This window comes from Squalius cephalus (assembly GCF_949319135.1).
Source record: "Squalius cephalus genome assembly, chromosome: 18".
NCBI lineage: Eukaryota > Metazoa > Chordata > Actinopteri > Cypriniformes > Leuciscidae > Squalius > Squalius cephalus.
The window spans coordinates 32,529,673-32,555,121 of NC_137139.1; the positions used below are offsets into that span (position 1 = coordinate 32,529,673).

Here is a 25,449-nt window from a genome sequence, read left to right on the forward strand (position 1 = left end):
AAGATGGCGGCCAATTTTCATGCTTGTATCACCAAATAAATCACTATCCCCTGGTTTCACAGACAGGGCTTAAGACTAGTCCTAGACTAAAATGTAAGTCTGAGCTGTTTCCACTGAAATAAACTTGCACTGACTGATCTTAAAAATATATCAGTGCCTTTTTAGTTTTAAGATGCACATCGGTAATGTTTTTTTCTAAGCATGTTTATAAAAATTACTTAAATGTCCTAATTGATCTATGGTCTAATCCTGGCTTAGTCTAAGCCCTGTCTGTGAAACCGGGCCTATATCACTTAACTGCTCCACTAAGGTGTCGGCCATCTTGAAAAATTGCCGCCGTCTTGAAATTTCAAGTGGCTCGGACAATTTTCTTGTCAAGTGACCCATGGAGACTGCTCATGCCAATTTTCACGCTTGTATCATAAACTGAACGATTCTGTCAAACATAAGCACTTAGCCGCTCCACTAGTTGTAGTTTTTGACACCAAATAAACAACAAATACAAGCCAAAGAACATCTTTCTCCGTTGTGGTCTTTCCATTTAAAGTCAGTTTATTCGTAAACAATCTCACTGCACAGACGTGTCACCCAATATTACTGAGACATCAGATTTTGTTTAGCTGGTTTTAATTTCAGCTTCAGTTGCATCTTCACATGACTGCTGAACTCAAAAGCCAAATCTGGTTGAAATCTGGTTAATATGATGCAACACATTGTGTAACATGATTAAAATATTTTATTCAAAATATACAGTTGCATGTTTGCCGTGCGTGAAGCCGTTCACACCACTTTATGACCAGAAAGAACTTATTGATAACAGTAATTCAACCCAGAAACATACATATTTTCCAGGTTTCATTCTCGAATCATGTCCTCTCCTCTCTTTGGCAAGACATCACAAGCTTGGCTTTCATCTCATAAAAGACACATCTTGTCTTGTTTGTTGAATCGCACCAATGACGAGAGGAGAGAGCAGAACCGTGTGTGTGTAATGGACCCGATGGGCAGTGTGACGGTGGTGGTAATTCAGTCAAACATGTAAGTCCGCAGTGCCAGCATTTGCCGGTTTGATGTCATACTGAGCGGCTACATTTGATGAAATGGGATCTTCAGTCGTCCAAGAAGAAGTAGTTTCCACTCTTCTTTTGTTCCACATCCTTTAAAACGATAAAAGAAAAAGGGGTTTTAATGAACAGGTACAAAGATACAAGACTAAGGACCTTCAAGGTAGTGATGGGCGCTTTCAAAACACGCTTTGCGAAGCTTCGAAACCGTTGTGTTTAAGTTAATTTTGAAGGATTAATACTAATATTACAGCGAAACATTAAAACAATCAGTACTGGGGTTTAAAAGACTATATTTAGTAATATTATCGATTTGACTGCACTGACACTATCAAATTAAATCAAAACAAACTGAATTGAACTTGTTTCATGATTGAACTTTACACACAGTTACAGCAGAATTTCAATTTGTTTGCATCATTTTCATGTTAATTACTAGGGCTGTGCGATATAGCTAAAAAATATATCACAATATAATGTTTCATATCATTCAGTATCGATAATTATTGACATTTTTTATAACCTTTTTTAAAGATGAGTAGAAAAGTTTGAATTTAAACCATAGTTTTTTTGTTTTTGACATTAAGGCAAACAACAAATTATATTCGTTTTAGCAGTCAAAAAAAAAAAAAATGTAAACAAAAATATCTTCTTTATGTCTTTTATTACGATAATTTTTTTTTTGATTTACAAAAATAAATACATTTATTAAAAGATAAAATATTTTTAAATAAGTCAGTTTTCCTACATCTTGAAACTTTTAGTTTTATAAATGGGGGAAATATGTAAAGGATGAACAAATAATGTTTTGGTCATCACATTAAAAATAACATTTAAATATGGTAATATTTGAGTTTTGAAGTGCTGGAAAAAGATGTGTGACGTACTTGAAAGCATTTTACTATTCTTTACTGCCACACTTCCATGGTTACAGTGAGTGTTACTACAGTAAAGCCATGGTGAATGTTGCTGATCTGTGGACTTAAAGCCTATAACTAGTTCATTCATGGCACAGTGTTTCTCCTGGTTTTCACGTCAGCGCTGTTCGATCTGTTAATAATGGAGAAATGCGAATGCTTCTCACTAGAACTTCTGTGGCGAATTCAAATGCTCAAATGTTTTCTTCATTGGATCTCTTAGCGCTGTGTTGTAACAGTGTCACTTGATCAAGATTGGCTCGTGCTGTACTGACATTGGACTCCAAACTGATAAACAGTCCGTGTCTGTATTGTATAAAGCAATCTAAAGCTGACTTGACTACTTGATTGAATTGCCATCAAGACTTGATAATGAAGTAACAGTTTAAAAGTGAATTAATAGTGGGTTAAATGTAACGATCTGCCAGTTTAATCGATAAAGTGTCGTTTCGAAATGCACGTTTACCTTAATGGAATTGAGTTTGTTAATTCTTGGTCTGAAGTTGTTTGGGTCTCTCCTGAACGTGATCTCCAGCTGAGATAAAAACTTATTCATGCCGGCCAACAGGTTCTGTGGACTGATGAGAAACACATTTCAACATTGACATTAGTTGCATAATCATAATCAATCAATAACAGGTTCAAAGAGCGTGCATTATTTGATTCATTTTGAATGTATTTCCTATCCATATAAAATGTTTTGGTAACACTTTACTCAAATCCACAATAAAAAATATTAATTGTGCATTAATTATGCCTTGTAATGCACATTTTGATGTATTATCTAATGAATAATCACAGTTATGATACCTTATAATACTTATTTACTGTTGCACCTTTAGAAAGTATAATGCATTATATCACATGACAAAACCAATTTCAGATGCAACAAGGAATCTGTAAATATTATAATGCATTTTAATTTTGGTCAAAATAATTTATTAAAATACATTATGAATACCTGTAATGCATTATACATAAAGCAGGGTTCGTACAGACACTGTACAAATAAATTCCAGGACTTATCAATCACTACTTTTTTTGGTTTTCAAGGACTATTATCAGAGATCGCACTTATTTTTAATATTTTTTAAGGATTTTTTAAACTCAAATTTCAGATATAAAGGTATCCAAAATGCAACTCACAACGTATTTAAAAATATATTAAATACAAAGTTTATAATGGGTATTATTGTTCAATTAATAATATTTTATATTATAATGTTGCCGTACTTCGTATGGAAAAAATGTCTGATGGGTTAATTTTGCGTGAAAAGTTTTGCGCATTTGTTTTTAAAAATAAATAAATCATATATTCTTGTATTTAAATAAGTCAAGCACTTTTCAAGCACCTCTTCGTAAATATGGCCGTTTTCAATGTTTTTCCAGGACTTAAATTTCAAATTCAAGTCACATTCAAGTACTTTGAGCACCTTGTACGAACCCTGATAAAGGTTTCAATTTATGGCAAGTCGTGCAAAGGAATCGGCAATTACAAACACATTCTCGATGCGAGTAGAGTACGTACGCATTGGCGTTCGTGCTTCTGGAGGGAATTCCGTCAAAGACAATGACTCGGTCCGCCAGATACGTGGCCATGATGAAGTCGTGCTCCACCACGAATGCCGTCTTTTTGGCGTGAAGGATGAATCTGCCAGGCAATGAAAGACACAGATTAGAGAGTGAGGTGACGAGAGAAAGGGTAAAATATGTTAAATTACTGAATATATTAAAACACTCAACACACCCAAAGGACATATATGAGACATGAAACCAGATCACAAAACCAGTCTCGAGTCGCACGGGTATATTTGTCAGGGGTGCAAACACATGTATGGTCAAAAAAGAGAGAGGTAATCGAAGCCCTCGTCCCGCGGCAAATATCCAGATACTACATTGCCACCATCCCCAACCCACCCCTATAGGCACATAGAGTCAAATGAAATTTAGAAAAACTATCTTGCACTTCTTCTTCTTGCTTTACTGCTACTTCCCTTCCTGAAAACAATTTCACCTGATGATTTGATTAGCTCTTTTTGTAAAGAATTAATAATTCTAGGATGATTGGGGTAATTGTGTTGAGTAGGCCTAGTGCATCTGCATAGAAACTAATAAACAAAATAGAAGCATATATAAATACAATAAAACACAAATACACGAGAAATAAAGCAGTGCTTTATGTTTTTCAGGTAAATTAACTGTATTAAGTATTAATACAGTTTATCTTTTGACAAAACGTGATTTTTCTCTTTCTCTTTTGTTGTTTGATTAACTTTGGTAACACAAACAGCTACAGGTATATTGGGTGCTGTCCCTTTAAGACGAATGCACGTATCTAATACCGGTAATTAAGTTTTATTTTGACTGCGTTTACGGGGAAACTCGTTGAGACGGACACTGGCTTATTTTTTCGTGCACGTCTGTTCAAACACAAATAGAAAAGAAAAGGGAATTCGGTGTTCACGAACTTCGCGTGCTGTCTGCGACTGCGTGGCTCTGTGCGCCGACAGACCATCTACATTTGGATGTTAAACATAATATATATAGCTTGATACAGCAAAGACAACGTCGGCAGTATTGACGGCAAAATAGGCAACAGAATATTTCGTTCTGTAGGCCTATTGACAGGGGCAATATTTGAAAATCGATAATTAGGCCTATTTTTTAAATTACAATTATATATGCATTTGTCAAAACCGAGAAAATTTCAAGCATCAAAATGTAATTTATTAATATGTATTTGCGCCTTCTATTTTGTCTGAAAACTTCCAACACTCTTGCGTGTCGCGTGAAAAATAGGCGTCGGTTGCGGTTCTATTTCTAGCACGCGGTTTCGGCGCGGCTCGAGAAGTGTGTGTGTCAGTGTCACGCAGGCATTGTGCTCTAACACAAGCTCTAACCAGTTAACATGAGAGCCGACATAAAAACGGACACTCCACGCCACGCAGAGAGAAATGTGATGCAGCGGCAGATCCAGAGTGAGACAGAAACACTAGTGGTTCACGCTTGCGCACATACTGCTGGTTTGGCGCGCAGTGTTCTGATTCGCTTATTTCCTATTTACTTGTTGGTGGACGCAATCCAGAATTACTGTTGGTTAAATTATAATCAGATATAATATATATAGATATAAATTATAATCAGACCCTCTCAAACCATTAGACCCCCCCCCCCCTTAAAAAAAAACTCTTCGGATCTGCACGATTCACACAAGTCACCCAAACTGACGTGAAAAAAGCGGGAGGCGCCGAAAAGCGCGCTGTTTGCACCCCTGATTTGTGGCAATAGCCAACAATACATTGTATGGGTCAAAATTATCGATTTTTCTTTTCTGCCAAAAATCATGAGGATATTAAGTAAAGATCATGTTCCATGAAGATATTTTGTACATTTCTTACCGTAAATATATATATATATATATATAAATAAATATATTTTTGTGAGTGAATGCAGCACAATCGCCAACATAAATGGAAAACTTTAAAGGAGATTTTCTCAATGTTTTGATTTTTTTGCACCCTCAGATTCCAGATTTTCAATAGTTGTATCTCGGCCAAACATTGTCATATCCTAACACACCATACATCAGTGGAACACTTATCTATTCAGCTTTCAGATGACGTATACATCTCATTTTCAAAAAATTGACCCATGTGACTGGTTTTGTGGTCCAGGGTCACATATTTCAAATTATAAGGTCTTCCTTTTTTTTTCTCCTCGTCTATTTCTATATTGTTGTTTAGTATAACTGTTTAGTTTTTAGATAACCGTTTAGTTTTTTTGGTCGATGTGTATTTTGTAAAATTTCTATATGTATTTCTACAATAAAAAAAATAAATAAAAAAAGACAGAAAGACACGAATACATGAAAATAAGCATAAACCACATAAAAAGACAAAATCAGCTGTGAGGGTGTTGTGTATGTTACCGTTTGATGACTCTGGCGGCCATCAGACGCTGCTCAGAGTCCAGATATGCCGAGGGCTCGTCGATCAGATACACATCCGCAGGCTTTCCTAAACACAGCGCGAGGGCGACCCGCTGGAGCTCACCACCAGACAGATTCTGGACCTGCACACACACACACACACACACCACACCAGTGTTACCTGTCAATATATTCATCTGTGCAAAAACTTAAAAATAATTAAAAAAAAACCTTTCAAAATACACTACAAAGTTGAAGTATATAATACATATACATAATTAAAAGTGACAAAAGCACAAATTACTAAATCTCCAAATAAAAATAAAAACTGTAAATATATTATTCAAATAGAAAGTTTGTATGTATATTTTAATTGTTAGTAGTCTTGTTATGTGTGTGTGTGTATATATATATATATATATTTTTACATTTAGTTATAATTATTAAAAACATAAAACACTTCAAACGATATAAACTTTAAAAACTATACAAGGCTTTTAAAATTAGCTTGGAATAAAAACTATAAAATGGACTCAAATGTTAATGTAATCCACATAGAAAAATGAAATATATATTTTAAGTTTTAGTAATATTGTTAGGTGCTTTTATAAGAGCATTCATAAGATTATGTAAACGCTTCTAATGCGTCTGAGGAAAGAAAAAGACAAGCTACACCAGATTGTTTAGGTTGTTGCTCCAAGCAATTGGAAGGTAAAAATGAAATACACGTACATACAGGATTACTTCAATATATCAAAGAATGCAAAGTGGCGATAGATTATTTGAGATGGATCCTGAGTAGCATAAGCCTGGTTTACTCACGTCTTGGTCGATGATGCTTTCGATCTGCATGGGCTTCATGACGTCAGTGACAAACTGAGGGTGTGTGTACGCGTCTCTGATCTTATCGTGCAGAAGGGCTCGCACGCTGCCCTGAAACACACACACAGAGAGAGAGAGTGAGGATTCCTGCAGTTTGACCTATAGTTTACAGCTCAGCACTCACGATGTTCAAACTCACTTTAAACTTGGGGCTGATCTTCTGTGGTTTGTAGCTGACGTTCAGGATGGGCACATCGCCTGAGAAACACAACAGACACTCAAATACCACAAAAAGGCATTTAAAAATGTGTGTTTGCATGTATAAATCAGCCTGTTTGTGTGTCGATTTGCTATTTCTGTGGGATGAAAATTCCTAAATTTCCCAAAAAAGAAAAATAAATCATATATAAATGTGTATTTTAGCTACATTAGACTCTAGTAATTATTATTTGCATTAATAAAAGAATAAAGAAAAAAATCTTTTTGATGCCATGACAGATGCTTTGGCTATTCTAATGGCAAGTAACATAAATACTATAAAATATTACTTTAAAAACTATAAAGCTTTTGAAAATTTGCTTTGAATAAAAACTCTAAAATGTAATCCAGTTAAAAAAGTATTAAAAAAGAAAAGTTAGCAAAAAAATAATTTCACAATATTACTTAAACCAGCACAGTGTAATAAAATATGTTTAAGAGATACTGGACTGATATTCAAGATCCATTTTTCATAAAATATTTTGAAACTAAATTGGATTAACTTGATTAAAAACAAAACTCTAAAACAATCTAGTAGAAATATAAAAAACAACAACAATAAAATACATTTAGTAAAAATAAAAAAAAAGTTAAAAATGAATAATCTCATTTTCAATTAGCTGAAATATGCTGAATATTAATATTCACCTCCTCCATCTGGTTTGAGGCCTCCTGCAAGCATTCTGATGAACGTGGTTTTCCCAGTTCCTGAAACAGGAAAACTCGTTTAGTGGAAAATAATGCAATCTTAATATGCAATAATTAATCACTTTAATGCAATAATCACTTCCTTTAAAGGTGCACTACGCAGGATTCAAAAATAATACTAAAGTATTGATTTGTTTGTGTTTGTGTCTCCAGTACAAGTATTTTTGGGACGTTTATGGGATGCTAGCTGGTGTGTCCTGCTAAAGATGCCTAAACTTGCTCGCAAATTACATCAAGTTATATAAATTCTTTCATATACACAAAGAAAGGGTATTTATGCATGATAAACAATTAGGGCTGTCACGATTCCTCGATTGCAATTTACCCGTGTCGAGTAACCAGCAAAACACACACACACACACACACACACACACACACACACTTCACAGACGAGAATCCATGCGGTTGCATTATTAGAGCGTTTTCTAAGTATTAAAACCATTTAAAGACCATACTATAGCATAGATGATGCTATGATGAGTTCAAAAATGCTGTGATTCAGTTAAATAAATATATGACGTATGTGTTTAATATACATGTGCTTTAATTATTTACATGCATGTAGTAAGGTGTGTTTCAGAGTGGCTCAGATCACAGTAAATGCTGCTCCACATCAACCGTTATAATGTTATAAACACATCTGGGAATGCAATGTGCACCATTTAATCAGATTTGTAAGGTAAATCATTTATAAACCTGTGCCAACACAGGAGAATACATCGATATGTCTCTAAATGTGCAAACTGTTCATCGCGATTTCAGAATAAATGTCTAAACCCTCTGAGTTTGTTTTGATGTCCACATGCTCCTGTTCAAGAAATTACAGCGGCTGTAATATTTCTATCATAAAGAAGTGGCCTAATAATAAATACTGAGTGGATATTTAAATTAAATGAGGATTTGATCTGCAGTAAAGTGTCAGTAAAGTGAAAGTCCTGCATGGAGCAGCTTTGAGTTGCACAAGCGTCTCTCACCGTTCTCTCCGAGCATGACCATGATCTCGGAGTCGGTGAACTCTCCTTCAGTGATGGTGAGTGAGAACTCTCCCATGCACTTCTTCATGTTGGGATACTGGTAACGACACATCTTCTTCACCTCCTCCTCCGCCGCCGTCTCAGCCACTTTAAACACCAGAGACGTCTCTCTAAAGCGCAGGTTCTCTGTCGGCACGAAGCCATCCAGGAAAATATTGATTCCTGAAATAAATAAAAAAAAGAGGAGAATATTATAGCAGGGTTCCCACACCTTGCTTAACTTCAAATTCAACTTTCAAAATGGACTTTTCAGGTCCGATACCCTCAAATTCAAGGACTTAATGTGGGGACACATTTCAAGTGAGAGCAAGGTTACAGCGTGTTACCTTGTTAGATACATTGTTAAAGTTTTGTGCGCTTGAACGTCATGGCAACGTACAACATAAAGTGCCTCACGCGGGAAACGCTTGACGTAACGCATAAATGTGAGTAACTAACGTAAATCAAGCAAGCTAGTACGCATAGGCCACGAAGCATTGACGAAATAACACATTAGCGGACCAGAGGGAATAATATGGAATTTTTTCCCAGAAAACTTCTTGCACAAAATAAATTTAAGCACTTTCAAGGACCTGTATCTATGTATATTTATTTCCCAAAACTTTCCAGGGCCTTGATATATATATATTTTTTCAGATTCACAAATTTTCAAGGATTTCAAGGACCCATGGGAACCCTGTTACAGTCAAAATATACAATTTTCCATCATTTATGAGACAACTCTCATATACATAATTCACCCGCTATATTGCCAAATGTACATGATTTTTCATATCAACAGAAAAATATACATGATAACCTGCTTCTCTCGAGACTCCCCTGCTAGTTCACTGTTAATGATATGCTAAAGCCCGATCACACGATGATCTGATTGGTTACAAGGTAGTTTGTGACGTCAGAAACACCAGCAATTTCAAAGCGTGTTTTTGAGACTGTCTTTGGTTCACTGCAGTTTTAAGGAGAAAATACTCAGCAATGGTGTCGACTTATGAATTTACATATGGTTTGTCTTAAAGCATATTAAAAACACCACATAGACACATAACATTAAAAGCTGGATTTTCACCACAGGGGGAGTTAAAGACTTTAATAACCTCAAATTTGATACAACTAAATGTAAGACTTTAAGGACCCCCAGGGACCCTTTCAAAACACACACACACACTTCTGAGCATCACATGCATGTTTTCGAGAGGCTCGTACCTTCTCGGACGCTGAAGGGCATGGTCACCACACCATAGGCGCTGGGAACGCCATACAGACAGCAGATGAAGTCTGACAGGTAATCCAACACACTCAAGTCGTGCTCCACCACAATGATGTACCTACGACAGATGGGGCAATATGAGGTTTAGGGTTTGGTAGAGAGGAGTTAGTATGATTGTGCTTCCTCAACATTAAAGGATTAGTTCACTTCAGAATTAATTAATTAATTTACTCTCCCCACGTCATCCAAGATGTTCATGTCTTTCTTTCTTCATTTGAAAAGAAATTTAGGTTTTTGAGGAAAACATTCCAGGATTTTTCTCCATATAGTGACTTGAATGGGGTCCAAATCTCAGTTTCAGTGCAGCTTCAAAGTCTCTACAGGATCCCAGCCGAGGAATAAGAGTCTTATCTAGACAAACCAGCGGCCATTTTATAAAAAAATAAATAAACATTTATATACTTTTTAACCACAAATGCTCGTCTTGCACTGGCTGTGATGCGACACACATTACGTAATCACATTGAAAGGTCAAGCGTGACGTAGGCGGAAGTACCGACCTAGTGTTTAGAAAGCGAATATGCAAAGACAAATTAAAACCCAATTTACAAATAAATAAATAAATAAATAAATAAATAAATAAATGGTAAAACAACGATGTCGGACGAATTTTGAAGTTAACGGAGAAAATGAGACTGAGTTTTTCACCCTATCCTACATATCTGAACCGGAACACACATGACCTTTGAACATAATTACGTGCAAGACGAGCATTAGTGGTTAAAAAGTATATAAATGTTTATTTTTTGCATAAAATGTCCGCTGGTTTGTCTAGATGAGACTCTTATTCCTCGGCTGGAAAATAGTTTTATTTTTTGCATAAAATGTCCGCTGGTTTGTCTAGATGAGACTCTTATTCCTCGGCTGGATCGTGTCGAGACTTTGAAGCTGCACCGAAACTCACATTTAAACCTTCAAACCGTTGGACCCCATTGAAGTCACTATATGGAGAAAAATGGAGTGTTTTCCTCAAAAACCTTCATTTATTTTCGACTGAAGAAAGAAAGACATGAACATCTTGGACGACGTGTGTGTGAGTAAATTATCAGGAAATTTTAATTCTGAAGTGAACTGATCCTTTAAAGGACTCTGAGACTCACCGGTCTGGAGAAATGAGGGAGCGGATCGTGATGGCAGCTCTCAGCCTCTGCTTCACATCGAGATAACTGGACGGCTCGTCGAACATGAAACTACAGGGAGAGAAACGTTAATACCAGTGTTATTGTTAACCAGAACTATTCAAATGTGTTTTCATTGATTGAAATAAAGCTGAAAAAATAATTAGATATTTAATGAAAAACTTCAAAAATGCTGCTAATGCAACTATTAAAATTAGTAAAAAAAACCTAAAAAATAAAAACTAATAAAATTGGCATAATAGCACAAAACAAATTACTAAAATTGATTACTAACATGAAAATTTAATATATATATAAATATATATATATATATATATATATATATATATATAAATATATATATATATATATATATATATATATATATACAGGGCTTGACATTAACTTTTTGAGGCACTTGTCCTTCGGACAAGTACATTTATGTTTTACTTGTCCATGCACAAAAGTCACTTGTCCGGGTAAAGATTTATAATTTTATCATTTATTTATTTTTTTGTGTTTTGCTAATGCAGAATTCGAACAAACCATTGAAAGCATCCAAACACTATCAATATTAATAAAATTCAGTTGAAACAGTAGAAAGGAACGTGTCCCAAGAACAGAGTTCCCCTTCAACAAGAAATAAGGATCTCCAGACTCCATAATACAAAGTAATACTTTGCACGCTGGTGCGCAGTGTATCACCAGAGGAAGTGGTGACTCTTGTAGGTATCCTCAGTATTTGCAAGCTAGCTAGACAAGCTAGCTAGACTTACTGTATAACTTACTATATCTAAAATAATTTTGTAGACATAGAGATGCAGCGATTACAATTTTCTAGGCCGATTCCGGTTTTTCATTGAGTTTGACCTGCCGATTCCGATTTTTTTTTTTTTAACCACTTTACAGCACACACAAATATTTATTTTTGATCTTTTCTTTAACCCTTTCACGCGTAAGTTTAAAATATTCTAACTGACACAACCCACCCCCCACCCAGAGTGAGTTTTTTCAAGGCGAACGTTCCCTTTAATGTTTCCATGGCGACGCGTCACGCGATACACCGCAGCCACAATAATACTGTATGACAGATTTGTCGCTTTTATTTCGCTTTTCCTTTTTTATTCAAAATATTCACAAACTTGCTTACCATGTCATCAATCAGCCTATCTGATATCCCGATTCTCAAATACGTGTGAGTGTGTTTGGTTGTTTAAAAACCTTTATAAATAATCTTAATCTATAACATGAGATGGGCGCCGCAATGTTGTCCTGTCAGTCGGATTTACAGCACGTGAATTCATCAGTTTCTCCCGAAATAAATGCAAGAACGTGGCCGGTGAACTGAGAAGAATAGAGTAAACTTTATAGTTAACGTTACTTCCACTATGTTTGTCTGATATGAATAACACATGTTGGCAAATTATATTTGAATAGATTGTTGTTGCTGCTTCCACAGACATCAGTGTGTATTTTACAAACTCCAAATGTGTTGTTTTACTCCTGCGTATGTGTATTTAAATATCTGAAACCTAAAATAAACATTATGAGGTTGAAAACACTGCTTAGTTGTGATATATGACAGCGCTGAACGCGTCCGACTCTGGCTCAGCGCCAGCCAACGCGCGAAAGCACAGTTTGAATCTAGCAGTTATGCGACGTCTCAAATTGGTAAAATTAAATCTGTAAAATTATAGACGTAATGAGTGGCACATAACGTGAAGTAACATAGCATTTTATTTTGTTTGAAATTTAACTTGTCCAGTGGGACAACTAATTTTCTCTTCCACTTGTCCTACAAAAAAATCCACTTGTCCCGGACAAGCGGACAAGCCTTAATGTCGAGCCCTGATATATATATATATATATATTAAAAAAAATATTACAACAATACATATTTCAGCATTAAACTTTTCTTTTCAAGTGTATAGCACAGCAGTATTATTTTAATATTTAAATTCTATTATAGTTTTATTAATTTTATTTAATTTTTTTTCATATTTTCAGTTTTCATTTTTGAGCAGTTTTGTCATTTATTTATTTTTTTTTTAATTGCACTATTTAGGTTTGTTTTGTTCATATTTCAGTTTTAGTTCATCTCCAGTTAGTAATTTTAGTGTTTCAACAAACTTATTTCAGTTAGTTTCCAATTTTAGTTTTGTTTTTAATCTAACATATATATTCTATATCATGTCTGCTTTATTTCAGTTAACAAAAATGTTCTCGAAGGGGTGGTTGATTATGATTTCACTTTTCTAACTTTAGTGTGTAATGTTGCTGTTTGATCATAAACAACATCTGCAAAGTTACGAAAGCAAAGGGAGATATTTGCTTTTAAAGAAATCTCTCTTTAAGGACTACAACAAACGGCTGCCGGGTTAGTGACATCACAAACCCTAACATTTACATAAACCCTGCCCCCAGGAACAGGGTTTATAGACAGAAAACCGTAAAACTTCAAATAATAGCCGAGTCCCAAATAGACGCCTGTCTCTTTTAAACGCCTGGTGTGACGACAGGTTTGGGTAAATAAAGGCTGGTCTCAAATAGAGGCCTGGTCTGTTTTTTAGTATCGGGTTGTATTTGATCTTCTAAAACCCGTCAGATCATCTGTTCTATGTTTTGATTAGATTTCACGTGACAGACGCAACCGTTCATGAACGACTCATAACTATTCATTTGCGCGCGCGCGCGTGTGTGTGTGTGAGGGAGAAAGAGGAGATAATATATTTCATTAACTTCGGGATGTTATCCTTAGGTATGTGGCCTGACAGTAGCTTCTGATGGAAGCGAGGATCACCTTATCCATTGTTTTAAAGAGGGAGAGCCGTGTGCATCGGGGCGGGAGCTGTTAGTGCAAGCAAGGCAGGCAGAGTTAGCGGAGGCTGGAGAGGGAGAAGTGGAGGAGAGCGACGTGGAGGAGGAATTCGCCAATTAACTTGTAATTGAGGATCGCGGGGATGATGATAGTGATGAATAGAGTAATTTTCTATCACATGACTGCAGTTGTTTTACAGGGTAGCCTTCATTCTTTCTTGTTGATGTGTTTCGGGCAACAAGTTCATATGCTCGATGGATTTTAGCGGTAACTTGTGTTCTGCCCATTGCTGTCACATCGTTTCGTTTTTTTTTTTTTTTTTATGCTGCCAATAGCCAAATACATTTCTTACATTAAATGATTTTGTTAAACACATTCGAATTAATTATAAATAAAACATAATATAATGTGGTAACCTCCTACTGTCATGCTTGAACATCTCAACACTAAATTAAAGGCCTGTCTCTTATAGACGCCTGTCTCAAATACAAGCCGGTGCAGTTCGGCGATTTGGGTAAATAGAAGCCCGGGCTATTATTTGAAGTTTTACGGTATGCTAATCAATGATTAGAAGATGCTTAGTTGATGAATTTTATGTAGCTGATGTGGAGTTAACTATTCAGAAATGTCCTGTTGCTTCTACATGTTGTCACTTCTTCTTGAGTCTCTCCATCTTTGTTCAGCTCAGGTTTGAACATAAAAGGCTAAACGTTTTTTTTAAATGTTCAGGGCGTCTGTGTGAGGTAATCGGATCGAATTTAAATTTGCATTTAAAGGGACACACACAAAAACAGTGCGTTTTTGTTCACCCTAAAAAAGTGACAATTTTAACATGCTATAAAACAATATCTGTAGGATATTTTGGGCTAAAACTTCACATACACACTCAGAGACTTATTTTACATCTTGTAAAAGGGCATTTTACCACCCCTTTAATGGCTTTAGTTAAGGATAATAACCCTGCAGCACAGAGGGACTCACATATCAGCTCTCTGAATGCACACGACTGCGCAGGCGAATCTCTGCAGCTCTCCTCCTGAAAGGTCCTCCACATTACGTTCACGCAAGTGCAACAGATCTGACCAATCAGGGAACAGAACAATCAGTCACATGATGCAACAAAACTACACATTTCTAAATATATAAATAATACCGAAGACTTTAGATGCACAACAGTGCACTCATATTACTATGAATGGGAGAAAGTGCAAAGCGCAATATGATGGAATAAGTCCCGCCTTTTAGATAAAAGAGCCAATCGACGTTAGACGCTCCGGTTGCTAAAACAACAGTCAGTGTTTTGAGTCCCGTGCTCATGACTGAACATGTTTTACAGCCTTTTTTTTTTTAATGATTTGAGTGTTTAGAAACAATTTATGAGACAGTTGTTGGTCATTTCATCAGTGATTTCAAATATAAAGCTTTGGAGAATTTGATGTTTCCTCAGGATCTGCACTCACGTGACTGAAAAGGCGTTTCAAAGATGGCCTCCGAGTGAAATGTCTTGATTTAAAGGGACTTTGGTAATACTGCACAAAAAAGAAATGCATGTGTACATACCCAGCTGTTCACACACCAGCTCCTCTGTCTTTGTGTCATCTTTCCTGCTTAGGATGGCACCTACTGACCCCTACAGGACAAACAGAGAATTGCACAATCAAGTCAAACACTAAAATTACCTCATATTTACATCAGCTTCTAGGTATCAGCTGATATATATCCATTTTTAATGATATTGTTATCGACCCAATAAGAAATTTTGTCCGACAAGTTCGCTAGTGCATTCGCAGCCTTTTGTTTTGTGCAATAATAAGTTGTAAAATTATGTTTATTTTGCGTATACATACGATTTATCTAATATAGGATTCGCTTGGTTAAGAATGAATGCATTTGTTTTTTAATCAGGCTCTCAAAAAAATTACATAAAAATTTGGATTTAGATTTATCGGCTATCAAATTTAAAGAATTATCGGTTATCGGCCAAAATTTTCATATCGGCGCATCCCTATCAGCTTCTTTTCATACTGACCAGGGTTATCATTAATTAAAACTATTAATAACAATTCTGTTAACTGAAATAAACCTGAAATTAAATAAAATAAAAATATTACCGTATTTTCCAGACTATAAGTCGCACTTTTTTTCATAGTTTGGCTGGTCCTGCGACTTATAATCAGGTGCGACTTATATATAAAAATTAATTCAGACTGAGATGAACCAAGAGAAAACATTACCGTCTACAGCCGCGAGAGGGCGCTCTAGTTGAGTTGTTCAGAAGCGACACCAAGGGATGAAGAAACTGATTTGGAATGAGATCGCGGGAGCTTGGTGAACTTGTTTACTGGTAAATTTCTTGCTGGCTTATGTTAATTTAGCCTATTCAGCCTCCCAGGTATATGTTCTTTATGCTATTGTGTAGCTGAATAACTGTTAATGTGTTGCGTTAACACACCGGACACCTATTCACCCTGTTGTTCTGTGTGCTACTGTGTAGTTGAATAACTTGTCTATATTGATTAAATGTCTGTTCTTGGTCTTGGATTTTGTGAAATAAATTTCTAAATAAATGCGACTTATAGTCCAGTGCGACTTATATATGTTTTTTTCCTCTTCATGACGCATTTTTTGACTGATGCGACTTATACTCCGGAGCGACTTATAGTCCGAAAAATACGGTAGTTGAAAAACTTAAACTAAACGAAAACTGCTGCCGTTTCGAAATGTTGCCTTTTGAGTTTAAGTTGACGCACTAAATTTTTTAATAGGAAGTATATTACAACTAAAACTGAAATTAAAAATAAATTGAACCTAAATAGCAATATTTAAAAAAAAAGAAGAAAAAAAAAAGAGAAGAAAATGACAACAAAATTACAACAAAAAAACCCCAACTAAAATTAACAAGAAAACCAAAAATATTCGAATAAATGCCAATTCAAAATATGAATAAAACTATAACAACCCTAAAATAAAAACTAAAATCAGACTGATACTGACCTTAACGGTTTTGGGTATCTGGTCAACGTACTGCGGCTTAACGATGGCCTTCAGGTCGTCTTCCAGGATCTTAGTGAAGTAGTTTTGCAACTCGGAGCCGCGGAAATACGCCAGGATCTCCTGCCAGTCAGGGGGAGCCTAAAACACACACACACACACAAATTAAACAAACACATCTCAAACATGACGATACACATATGCACACAGACATGTGAACTAGGATCAGATCTGGATTGTGTTTGTGAGTGCGTTGAGAAACTCACATCAAATCTCCCCAGGTTTGGTTTCTGTTTTCCCGCCAGGATTTTGAGAGCAGTGGATTTCCCGATACCGTTAGTACCCACAAGCCCCAGCACCTCACCTGGACGAGGGGTGGGCAGCCTAACAGACAAGAACACTCACATGTTAGCGCTGTCAAATTAAAATCTTAATTCCAAAAAGAAAGGAAAAAAAAAAGAAAAAAACCCTGCACATTCGAATGCAAAAAACGTGCATTCGTATTTTTGGTGTGTCAAGAGGCGCACGAGACACGATGATGACGTAACTGACACAGTTTGTTTTTGTTAGCTCACATCCAGTACATCGTGGTTCGGCTGCGTTGTTAATTTGAAAAATGGCGTGAAAAGGCGGAAACCCTCTCAGCTGGTGGCAAAAATCATGCAAAGACATACTTGACCAACATTGGTCACATCGGTCAGAGCTGAGCGTGTGTTTTCATCAGCTGGAAACACTGTCAACAGAAAGCGGTCCGCACTCGCTGCAGATCAAGATGAGCGTCTGGTGTTTTTGACGAACAATATGTAGATGTAGAGAGCAGAAGTGGATTGTTTCTGAATGGCAGTTTGTTCATTACGCTGTCGAATCGTGTTTTCTCAGGTCACAGTTTTATGCACTACTGTAACATAATTTTCCTTGCATACACATTAAGGAAATTATCATTAATTTAAGATTATTTGTTTCAAAAGTTAATGCACTTTAAAAATTAAATGTCATTTCATTTCAATAAAAGATGCATTGCTTGATTTGGTTTATTTTCGCTCATTGCACTCGCTTGCGCCCTCTTGTGGGAATAGGAGACAACACAGTACTTTTTGTAAATAAGAATTGCCTTTAGAATTCGAATATAATTCAAATTTTGCAAATATTTAGTAATGAAATTCGAACTGAGCTTTTCAGCCATTTTGACAGCCCTAACTTGGATTAAACACACAACAAACTGAATAATGATTAAGGTATAACTCAGACGAGATGCATGTTTGTACCTGTGAAGCTTGAAGGAATTGGCACAGTATCTGTGTGTGGTTTCCTTCTCCAGGTTGCTTGGCAGGTTCACGATGGAAAGAGCACCAAACGGACATTTCTTAATGAAACAAAATAATTAAAATCAGATTAAATACATGATAACTTATGGAAATTAGTAAAGTATATGGTAATTATTGAGCATTTGACAACATGTTTAACCCTATAAAGCATGTACATAGATACATTTCTGAGGCCTTTAAGTGATCAACATGATCAAAACCTTGCTGTAAAACCGGATGCACAGAATCACATGCCTTCTGTCGTCTGGTTGATAGTTTAGACTTTTTTAGCAAGTAAAAGTCATTTAGTATAATAGTATAAACGTCCACCTTCAGCTCATGTCTTCACTTTTATATTGTTGGTAATATTTCAAGATGAACACTTACTGGACTGAAGCAGCTGAGCTTTACTTGATTATCCAGACATCATTTTACACGAGTATCAAATATGACCAACAGGGTTTTGAGGAAGGGTCATTTGCGCATCTCTTAATCATCATTGTATGTTTTAAAACTATAGAGCTATGATCATAAAACTAAGCATTTAAATATCTTAAGATATTTAGTATCGATATTGAGACGATTTATATGCATCTTATGTCAGTAGTCTGCTAAACTGTAACAAATATCTCATTATAAGAATAGCAAAATCTAATGAACTCGGCATTAGTGTTTTGTTCAGTAACGTTTTTTGATTGCAGTCTTTTGTCGGCTGCCATTGTTTCCTTTGCTCATCAGTTTCACACAATCTTAAGATTTTATTTGTTTCATTCGATGTTTTATAGGCAACCTCAGTCATGCTCATTCAGATAAGCACAGTTTTTAAATAAATCTTGTTTATTTTAGTTCAGGACTTCAAAGTCCAGGTGTTTGTAATCTGTACTTAATCTGTGTTTCAGAAAGCCATGACTAACCCTGCGTCTTAATGTCCACACTATCCGTCCTAAATGGCATGTGAGATTAGAATAAGTGTGTCCCAAAGCATAGTATGTTGAAAGGAGGATGCCAGAAGTGGATCTATGCTCACTATAACCGCTAATATTACCCACAACACTTTGGATGAGGAACTACAAACATGAGTAAAAAGTGTTAAAAAAAACCTACAAAACATGGCGGATATGCACGACTGATGGTGAGAGGTTTAGATAAAGGTTTGAGTAACTAATCAAAGATTAACCTGATAAAAAATATATTTATTTAATGTTATCCGTGTTATATTTCATCTGCAAAACAATGTGGACTTTTATAAAGATCCGTTTGGCCATTAACTTTTAAATGCATCATTATGCATTAATATGAGGAGTCTCCGCATGAAAGACTTCAGATCAACGACGTGCAACTGCATTTCTCTTTGATTCGCTAGGAAATTAAATTAAATATGGAGGATTTTAGGTGTGACGAGATGATTGACAGGCCAGTTTACGTGACAGGATGAGACAGAGAGCAACCATTAAAGACGCATTTGTATGACGTGATCGTATGTCCCAAAGCTTGTCTACTCTTCTGCTACACACTCAAAAGCATCTGCTTTTTCTTCACAAAAAGAGTACATGCTTTTAGGGCGTAGTATTAGCAGGCGAATTGAGACGTAGCAATAGCTATTCAAGACTGAGGCCTTCATTTTAAACCCTGTCTGGGAACCCGCCCACATATATGATGCTTTACAGGGTTAAGCTATAGTGAAATGCTCGAGGGATGTGATTGGGTCCTTCAAATACCTTGATACAGATTCCACACCCGATGCAGAGAGACTCTGAGATCCAGACGATTTTACTCTGAGGCGAGACCTCAATACACAGCTTCCCTGAGAAAACACACCAGCACTTCAGGACTTCAGATGAAGCAAACTCTGAATCAACATGCACCAATGCTGCATTGTCTAAATGTCATAATCCATTTGTTAACAAACAAGTATTCATTACTTCAAAGAGCTCATTGTTTCTGCCTTAAAATATTACATTGCTTAAATTACTAAATTTTAAGACAACTATGGCTGCGTTTACACTTGGCATTAACATGCGACCTGTATCCGGATGTTGTCCACATACACATTGAAAAGACCAGTGTAACACGCTTCTGATGGGAATGTTATCCAATCAGCGTGTCCGGGTTCGGAGATAGTTGAGGACGCATTGTGATCGGATCTCAGTGTAATGTAAACGCAATCCAGCCGTCGTGTCTGCATTCACAGGTGGACGTCACACTAAGCCCCGCTCACTGTCATTTTTTTGTAAATTTGGAGTGCTGTCAGTACAGAGAACAACGACAAAAATCGGTGTTGCCTGCACCGTGTTATCCTCTTTTTTAAATTTGCACCGTATTGACTTCAATGGGGCAAGTTTTAAACCTGCTTTTAGCCTCTTAACATCCTTGATGTGTCATTACAAGTGCACAGCCACGTGAGTGTTTCCTTCAGAGTCAACACGGGTCAATCTGACTGCAGTAGATGTGAAAGATACTTGTAATGACACATCAAGGATGTTAAGAGGCTAAAAGCAGGTTTAAAACTCTGAAGTCAACAGGGTGCAAATTTTAAAAAGAGGATAACACGGTGTAGGCAACACCGATTTTTGTCGTTGTTCTCTGTACTGACAGCACTCCAAATTTACAAAAAAATGTTAAAATTGACCGGAGTTCTCCTTTAAAATATGAGCAGGGCACAACCTAACGCTTTTTGACTTTCTCCATTTCTGTAAACCTACTTAGGGTTCAGGGTATTTATTTTTTCACACATTTTCCCCAGCACAGCTGGCAACGTTCTCGGACCCATGCGTTTCTCTGTACAGTTTCCATTACGGCATCTATCCACATCATTAGCACTTGCAGCCTCTTCATCCTCCTCATTTTGCCAGATTTGTAAAATGTCCCCCGACTGAAAACCACTTCAGGTCGACTTTGCACCGGAGCCATCCTTTATCTGTCGTCTTTTTTTCCCCTTGGGAATGCGAGATCTGATCTGTTATCCAGACACAGAAGCCACTTGATGTGGACAGGTGTAAACGCACCGTGTCCTGATTGGCTTATGATCTGATCTGCTTGATCGGATCACAGTGATCGCATGTTAATGCCAAGTGTAAACGCAGACTCAGATTTGTATATGTACATTTCTGAAATGCATGACTTAGACAGTTAGAATGATAACAAATCACTCTAAATTGTAATGCATTTTCTGTAAAGCGGCTTTGAAATGATGTGTATTGTGAAAAGCGCTTTACAAATAAATGTGACTTGAATTGAGTACACATCAATAACGCACAAAGCCTGAAGTCAAGCGAATTGAGCGTGCGATTCTTACCCATGCGCACCACCGGACAGCTCTTCTTGCACTCCTGACGGCATTTCTTGGGCTTACACTTGTCGTGGTTTACAATAGCGATTCTGGTGTTCTTGTCGGCCATTTGGCTGGTTTGATGTCGCACACCGGCGACGCAGATCTACAGGAAAACAGGAGGCCTAGACCTCACTAGAAAGAGAAAAAGAGAGAGAGATTTGAGCTGCGTCCGAAACAAAATTAATGTTTATCCTATAGGCCTATTTAGGGGTGGGCGATATCTCGATATTTACGATATATCGAGATATTTTTTAAACTCGATATGGATTTTGACATATCGTATATATCGATATATTGTTTATATTTAATTCTGATTTCGCCAATTTGCTTGTTTGCCTTCTCTGTGCTGTGCTCGCGCTCGCCCCCGCCCTCCTCGCTTTTGTTCCCCCTCCCCTCGCGTGTTGTCTCATTCAACCAAGTCCCCCGAGTCCGGTCAGAAACATCAATCTTTCCCCGCCCAGCGAGTGCTTGAAGTGCGTCAGAAACAGCGCGCGCGCGCGATCAGTTGTTGTTGGTAATTTTTTGTGTAGCGTCGCCTCTCGCCGCATTGCTTTTGTTTGAGGGCGCACTCACACTTAAAATGCTCCCCTGTAGAAACGGGCCTGGCAGCTCGCGCAAGGTCTAGACACGGTGAAAGTTTCCTGATTGTGACGGATGGCCGAATTTACATGACACATAAATTAGCATTAGCCTCTACCTATTCTGCTATATACAGTGTCAAAAAGAAGAGAAGAGGATAAAGGTGGATAAAGACAGAGGTAAAGTGATGTAATGAATGAACAGTTTATCTAATTGCATAGTAGTAAGATACTGTAATTTAATGGCAGTTATTTTTACCTACTTTATGCTAGCAGTTGTTCTGAGTTCCCCAGAGGCCCCAGACAGTGTGATTTTGTAACAATCATGTCAATTTTTAGATGCATTTTTATCACTTTTTTTTTTAAATTAATGTTTTACTCTACAGTTGTGCAGTTTTGGGGGGATATATGGCTTTTTTTTTTTTTTTGCCAAAATTAGTAATGATATTTCTATACAGGTTTATTAAAAATAGTGCAATATGTATTATTTCTTCCTTTATTTTACAGTTAAATTATTATTTTTGTATACAGGGATTTTTTTTTTTTAAATGTCGCTGAAGCACTTTGTTCCTACATGAACTGCCTACCTATTTGCACTTCAATAAAAAAAGACTTTGTGGTATTTGGCATATTTGTTTTTGCAGTAGTTTTTGGGGGGTTATTTTTCCTGTAAAGATATCGAGATATATTTTTTGCTCCATATCGCCCAGCCCTAGGCCTATTCATGCATTCTGTTGTCTGATTAAAAAGCTCTTTATACATTCGCTGAGTGGCAAAAAGTTGAGTGGCAGCATTTGTTTTCAGCGCGAATTCCACGAAAAACACATCTAAAATGGGAAAGAGCTTTGAGATTGACTGTCCAACTAGATTTGACAAGAAATCTGAGGTATATTTACACAGATTTTTACAAAATCTACAGAACAGAGAAGCAAATGGATTCACAGAAACAACTGGATCCAGGCAGTGAAAGGTGGATTTGCAGTTTTCATTTTGTGTCAATATGCTGAATTTAGGGGTAAAATCATACCCTACATATATTGTATTATTATATATTGTATTGACAACTCATCAAGTAAATATTTATCATCGTATATTCTGCATAATTAGATGTTTTTAAAAATAAACTGAAAAAAAAAAAAAAAAGTTTTCGGGCTGGACGATTTGATGATATATATATAACATTGATATAAGTGATCACCCAGATTTAGACCTATATTGTATTTACATAAAGCGTTCACACACAGGCAAATTTGCTTTATGTATTTCCCCGTGTCGAAATCAGGCTCATATAAATGTCAGGAAACAGGATTCCTGGCGGCATATCAATAGCCACAGATCACTGGATCTTTGGTAAATTGTAAGGAACACTGTATTGAGTTCAACCTTTAGTTTACACTGATAATAATTTGTTTTACTCACGTTTTCCCTATTAAATCCAGTCACACAGCAGCTCTTTAATAAGTATTTCCAAATTCATAGCACTCATAAAAGTTCCCGCACGACCGACTACTTCCAGTGAGATTCTGAAGTGTGCATGCGATGGACACTTTACTGTCCCATGATGCCACGGGACAGGATTTATCAATGGCAGTGAAGAGACGCTGGGAGGTCATGTGATAATGACAACATGGCGAATGTAGCACATCTGGATTACATTGACTCATACTATATACAATGTACATTATTAGCGGTTGCAGAGTAATTACTTATTCACAATAAGTACCTGCTCAAGAGAGTATGCGATTTCGGACGCAGACAGAGATTAACGCCAATATAACACACTTCACGAGGGAGGAATTAGGGCTGCACAATATCAAAATGATATCAGTATCATGCAAATTAAGTTATTAATGGCGCACAAAAAGTATTCTCGTCGCTTCATAAACTACAGGTTGAACCACTGTAGTCACATGGACTATTTTAATGATGTCTTTCCTACCTTACTGGGCCTTCAAAGTGTTAATTAAATAGCGCTCAATGGAGCTATTTGAATCTGAGCCTTCGGATTTCATCAAAAATATCTTAATTTGTGTTCCAAAGATGAACGAAGGTCTTACGGGTTTGGAACAACATGAGGTTGAGGAATTAATGACAGAATATTAATTTTTGGGGTGAACTAACCCTTTAAGAAACCACCTAGAACAGCCTTGCCACCCTCACAGTGGCTATTAAAACCAGTTTATCACTTGTTAACATGCATGAACTCATGCAAACGATCAGATATAACAGACACCAGCTGTTACACACTCCCAACAAAATGCTTTCCTGATGGCAGCCGTGTAAAACAAGATACGTCTCTAGAGCAAAACCTGGTCTGATGTGGTGGTTTCATGAGTCAGAGACAGATAGATAGACAGCTCACATTCAGGATGAATGAAGTTGCTGAGTTGCCATCTATACAGTGCAGCGCTGGCATCACGTGACAGCTCGCTTAAACACGCATAGACTGCACTGTCATCCTATTGAACACATATATTAGTCATTTGATAATTAATAATGAGTCAGTTATCAGATGCAGTGACTCATTCTGCACTTGTGCTGGAGTAACCTGAGGTTTATCGTCTTGAACAAGGACACTCCTGTCATAGTTTATGCACCTCTTGAAGGGACTCGAACCTACAATCTTTACATTACCAGACCAGATCATTGATTAATGGTTCGTACACCACAGCACCCTTTGAATCCGAACCGATTGGACTAGTACACTCCATAACCGATGTTTATACATTATACACAAAAACGTTACATTCAGATCTACGTTTATAACGGCTATAAACAATCAGAAATAGCCAGATTCGGTTATATTGAGGCACGTGCGCGCGCTCGTCGCGACTCTCTCTCACACACTAGTGGGAATAACGAAAGATGACGCAAGACTTTCCCTCAGAGAATTCCCTGCTTTATTTTACCCCCAAAACACTACATTATGTGTCATGGTCTTTCTAAAACGTCTGCTTAGTTGTTTTCCACTTTGTTCAGAATGACTTTCATTAAATATTCGTGGAAAACGGGGATATTTTAATGAAAGAAGAAAAGGCCTCGCGCATAGGGCGGCATGCGCACACAGCTGGTGCGTTTTTGTCTTTCAAACTACCTATGAATCTCCATTTAATTATTACAAATGTCAATAAAACGCTGCTCACCTCCCGCTGATGGGAACAACGCAGTATAACGCGTTAATAAGCGTTGATTTTCTTCTTACTGAGTGAAGAGACGACCAGCGCGTGCTGCTACGGCGCGCACGAGACAACACCGGTAGCAAAGATGGCGCGAGAGCGCGCGACGCTAAAGGGACGCGACGCGATTCAAGA

At 36.9% G+C, this 25,449-nt stretch overlaps 1 protein-coding gene across 2 annotated transcripts; it reads right to left on the minus strand.

The window, feature by feature from the left end:
* Positions 1 to 511: 511 nt before the first annotated feature.
* abce1 (ATP-binding cassette, sub-family E (OABP), member 1) lies at positions 512 to 25,401 on the minus strand. 2 transcript variants are annotated; one of them, XM_079850030.1, is made up of 19 exons: positions 25,282 to 25,350; positions 24,501 to 24,597; positions 21,525 to 21,692; positions 19,948 to 20,033; positions 18,191 to 18,288; positions 17,192 to 17,309; positions 16,929 to 17,066; positions 15,495 to 15,564; positions 14,916 to 15,012; positions 11,099 to 11,188; positions 9,935 to 10,056; positions 8,672 to 8,893; positions 7,638 to 7,697; positions 6,931 to 6,989; positions 6,732 to 6,842; positions 5,910 to 6,052; positions 3,510 to 3,632; positions 2,448 to 2,559; positions 512 to 1,157 (listed from the first exon to the last, which is right to left on the minus strand). In XM_079850030.1, the coding sequence occupies exons 3-19, from the start codon at positions 21,625 to 21,627 to the stop codon at positions 1,110 to 1,112; spliced, it is 1,800 nt and encodes a 599-aa protein (XP_079706156.1). In that variant the 5' UTR covers positions 21,628 to 21,692; positions 24,501 to 24,597; positions 25,282 to 25,350; the 3' UTR covers positions 512 to 1,109. The 2 variants fall into 2 exon arrangements, with proteins under 2 accessions (XP_079706156.1, XP_079706155.1); XM_079850029.1 differs by lacking the exon at positions 24,501 to 24,597 and having other exon boundaries at positions 25,282 to 25,401.
* Between the last annotated feature and the right edge of the window lie 48 nt (positions 25,402 to 25,449).

Bases quoted from the DNA above. Each gene is read 5' to 3' on its own strand.
- abce1 (XM_079850029.1), bottom strand. From the start codon at position 21,627: ATGGCCGACAAGAACACCAGAATCGCTATTGTAAACCACGACAAGTGT. The intron at 18,289-19,947 runs GTATTTGAAGGA...TGTTTCATTAAG, and splicing joins GGTGTGGAATCTGTATCAAG to AAATGTCCGTTTGGTGCTCT. The intron at 6,990-7,637 runs GTGAATATTAAT...TGTGTTTCTCAG, and splicing joins CCTCAAACCAGATGGAGGAG to GCGATGTGCCCATCCTGAAC.